We start from the raw sequence: 2,552 nt of genomic DNA, 5'->3' as shown, positions 1-2,552 counted from the left end.
GAACACCTATCATAGTGTAACTCCTAATGTTCAGAATTAATGAGTCAGTCCCTTCCAGACTCAGGAGAGTATCTGAAAAAACACCGGATTTTTGAAAAGTAAAATAGGGAAGACTTTTTACTTGCCTCCTTATTTCTGAGCCTGCAGGTTACCCTTGAAACATGCCTTCAATGTTTGCTCCCTGAAAACAAGGACTGCAAACTACCTGGGGGTGGGAAAAGGAAACTGAGTTCGTACATTGACTTGATCAGACTGACTCTGCAGTTGTCTAAAGCACCTTTGTATTGAAGCAGAGTACTGAGAAATGTGTTATGTTCTATGTTCTGCCTCATCCTTTCTGACAGTTTTGCTTCTTTTAGACTGTTTGCTCATGTTGGTCTACAAGGATAAATCTGAACGAGCAAAAGGGCATAAGGAGAGGAGCAGCATGACCTTAGAAGACATCTGTGGCTTGGATCCTGGGCTCTCCTATGAGGGCTTGAATCACACGCTTGCAATCATCTGTCTCTCTCAAGTTGTGATGCTGGGATTTGAGAACAAGGAAACAATGTATGCGTGGGATGTGCGAATCCGCTACAGTTTGGGGGAAGGTAACCTTTGTCTTCTCACACTCTTTTTTTTCTTTTTTTTTTTTTTTTTTCCTCCTTTTCCCTCCGGGTGGGGAAAAGCAAAGAAAAGCATAGCTAAAATGCTAATAGCAAAGTACAGTTAAGGAAAAGACTGTCGCTCATTTGATGGTGAACAGACTGGTCTTCCTCTTACATCTTAAAGCAGGTGTCCCTTATGCGAGGTTTTGATTACAGTACTGCCCAGTACTGATGGCTATGAGAGCTCTTAACTTAGTATTTAATTTTGGCACTGAAAGTGTGTAGCTTTGAAGCAAAGTGACCAGACTTCTACTTCTGGTCCTGCAATTTACTTGGGGATTTTGACAACGGGATTCAGAGGGAGCCTGAATTAAGAGAAGCAGAGTCCTGAGTAGAACTTGGCTAGTTCAATCCCGGTTTTCTGAGCTGCCTACTAGGTGTTGCACTGATAATGCTTATTGCTGCTAGTGTCCCCTTTCAGGAAGAGATATCATGCAATAAGGAGTGTCATCAGGCACAGACAAGAGTCTTTCCAGCTAACTTCACTCTTATACATCCTTTTATTTTATTTTCTTGGTTAGCAGCTCTAAAATGTACAGTGGTGAACAAGGAGTGATAATATTGGTAATCCATAGTATCTGTCTTATGTTTGTTTAGTCATAACTAGGGAAGGAGGGTAGGTGTGTGGGAGACACACATTAGCCATCTTAATCATTTGTTACATATGCTTTGCCATCTGTTGCATTTGTGGACTTGTTCCTTTGCAGTACATACATAAAAAGATGGCCTGGGAATTTTACAGTAATAAAATGTAGAAGTATCAGGAGAGAGATGTATGGATATACCACTTGGGGCTATCAAGCTATGAAGCCTTGCATAAGGGGAAAGGTTAGAGGGGGTTTCTGAACAACACAGGCATGAGTAGCTGGTACACTTTGATGATGTAGCTGTATTGTGTTCCAGTTCTATTTCTTTACTAGATTTGGGATCTATGAACAGCACAGACTTGTCCTAAAACCTGAAGGAGAATTTGAATTTGACAGGGTAGGTCTGGTTTTCATGATCTTGCACTGGTGCAGTGCTGGGAGGGAGAGAGTATTTAATCTCAATCTGGGTGTGAGGGTTGTGGTTGTGAAAGGTTGTGAAGAGTTTTTTAATGGAAAGCTGTGAGTGAGGTAGGAATAGAGCCTATTGGATGAAGATGTATGTAGCCATGGAGTAAAGATGGAGCGGGAGAGAGTGTGTGTGTGGAGGTGAAGAAATAAAGAAGAAAGAGAACAAGCATAATTGGTTGAACTGGCAATAATTTGTAGAACGTTAATTGCAAAAAAAGCTCAGGGGAAGGAGGATAGACCAGAGTATAGAAAATGTGTTCCAGATTTTATCTTTCAGTGCAGGTTCAGTTAGGAGAAAGAAGCCAAGTTAAAGTGAATCTAGTTTGACTAGCCAGAAATAGAAAAGAGTGGAGGCTTATGTGAAGAGAGGATGGAGACTGGTGTGTTTTCTTAAAGCGTAGTAAGGATGCCTTTGTGTGCCTTGGAAGTAAGGTGGCTGGATGATAAAAATAGACTAAGGACAGATGACCTCAGAGTCTGGGAAGGAGGGGGGAGGAAAACAAGTGAAAAGAGTAGAAGCTGTTCTTGAATGAGGACCACAGAATGGAGGTGTTTGCACTGGAGTTCCCAGTGTTTTCTCTCTGTTTTTAGCAGATGAGGTGCATGTGACTCCTGGAATAAAAGAACCAGGATTAGAGAAAACAGTGGAATTAAGTGAATTGAGGTATAAGTCTGGTGTGGGAAGAGCTCATTCTGAGGAAGTTAGCATACTGCATGTCAGTGAATAGCTGTGAAAAGGAAAAGGTTAGCTAAAGGAAATGGGGAATTTAAATAGTACCAGAATAGTACCATTTTGTATCAGAAATAGTGTGGCCAGCAGGAGCAGGGAAGTGATTGTCCCCCTGTACTC

General features: G+C 41.6%; 1 protein-coding gene across 1 annotated transcript in view; it reads left to right on the top strand.

The window, feature by feature from the left end:
- The first annotated feature begins 349 nt into the window (after window positions 1–349).
- Window positions 350–2,552, top strand: part of DOK7 (docking protein 7) — a 67,865-nt gene continuing 65,662 nt past the window's right edge. The window contains exon 1 of the mRNA XM_019473692.1: window positions 350–590. Within this exon, the coding sequence (XP_019329237.1) occupies window positions 371–590 (220 nt within the window). The 5' untranslated portion in view covers window positions 350–370. The remainder of the gene's footprint in view (window positions 591–2,552) is intronic.

This window comes from Aptenodytes forsteri, unplaced genomic scaffold (genome assembly GCF_000699145.1).
Source record: "Aptenodytes forsteri isolate BGI_AS27 unplaced genomic scaffold, ASM69914v1 Scaffold88, whole genome shotgun sequence".
Taxonomy (NCBI): Eukaryota; Metazoa; Chordata; class Aves; order Sphenisciformes; family Spheniscidae; genus Aptenodytes; species Aptenodytes forsteri.
The sequence above is the reverse complement of the archived record's forward strand: the minus strand, read 5'-3'. Positions and strand labels throughout refer to the sequence as shown.